This window comes from Phaethon lepturus, unplaced genomic scaffold (assembly GCF_000687285.1).
Source record: "Phaethon lepturus isolate BGI_N335 unplaced genomic scaffold, ASM68728v1 scaffold35814, whole genome shotgun sequence".
Taxonomy (NCBI): domain Eukaryota; kingdom Metazoa; phylum Chordata; class Aves; order Phaethontiformes; family Phaethontidae; genus Phaethon; species Phaethon lepturus.
This window is the reverse complement of record NW_010534630.1, coordinates 1,514-2,546: the sequence shown is the minus strand read 5'-3', so window position 1 is coordinate 2,546 and position 1,033 is coordinate 1,514. Positions and strand designations below refer to the sequence as shown.

General features: G+C 64.0%; 1 protein-coding gene across 1 annotated transcript in view; it reads left to right on the top strand.

The window, feature by feature from the left end:
• The first annotated feature begins 91 nt into the window (after positions 1-91).
• The window catches only part of LOC104619642 (signal-regulatory protein beta-1-like), a 1,878-nt gene continuing 936 nt past the window's right edge, over positions 92-1,033 (top strand). Inside the window, exons 1-2 of the mRNA XM_010285590.1 lie at positions 92-158; positions 500-853. Of these exons, the coding sequence (XP_010283892.1) occupies positions 92-158; positions 500-853 (421 nt within the window). The remainder of the gene's footprint in view (positions 159-499; positions 854-1,033) is intronic.

Here is a 1,033-nt window from a genome sequence, read left to right as displayed (position 1 = left end):
TTCCTTCCCCTTTCCCAGGAGAGAGCCCAGCACCCCGCCGGGCTGAGCCGAGCTGAGCCGAGCCGTTGGGGAGCACAACATGGGAATCACCATGGCTCCGGCGACATGGACGCTGCCTCTCACCTGCCTGGTGCCACTCCTGCTCTGGAGAGCTCTGGGTGAGTGGGGGCCGCTGGCAGGGGGATCGTTAATGTTTAACAGCACTCAGGAGTTTTTCCTGCCAGGAATTCCCCTTGGCTCCCTCTGTACCTCTCCGGACTCTGAGCACCCGCAGCGCCTAACAGCACAACAGGGGATGCACGTTTGGCCCTTGTTCATTTTGAACTTGGCTTCCACCACTCCCCGGGCCTGTGGTTTGTCTCTGCCGTATCCAGGGTCCTTTCTCAGCTGTGCTGGCTCCCTGCTCTGAGCTTGGGGCTGGGGGTCTGGTGATGCCCTGTGCTGCGTCTTGGCTCTGGAGCTTCTCATCAGCCCCAAACCTTCCTGTCGCTGTGCCCAGGTGCGGGTGCCCAGGCGGGCCGGACCTTCGAGCTGCAGCAGCCCCAGGACAAGGTGTCGGTGGCGGCAGGGGAGACGCTCACCCTGACCTGCACCACGTCTGGAGACGGACCCCCTGGTGCCGTGAAGTGGCTGAAGGGCTGGGGCAGTGGGAACGAGACCGTTTATGACCAGACGGGCTCCTTCCCCCGCGTGACGCGGGCCGTGGCCGAGTCCAACACGGACTTCAGCATCCACATCAGGGATGTCCGACCCGAGGATGCCGGCACCTATTACTGCGTGAAGTTCCGCAAATCGCTGAGCGGTGCTGATGAGGTGTTTCGGCGTGGAAACGGCACAGAGGTGTCCCTGCACGGTGAGTGCAGCCCAGTGGGACGCTGCTCCCGAGGACCCCATCCCACAGCTCCCACCCTACCCGCACGGGGTCCCGCGCTGCCCCGTGCCCACCACCCTCTCCCCATTCTGCCTTGTATGTCCACAGAGACAGACCTGGTTCCTGGCATGGTGGCGGGCGCCGGAGTGGTCGCCTTCCTTC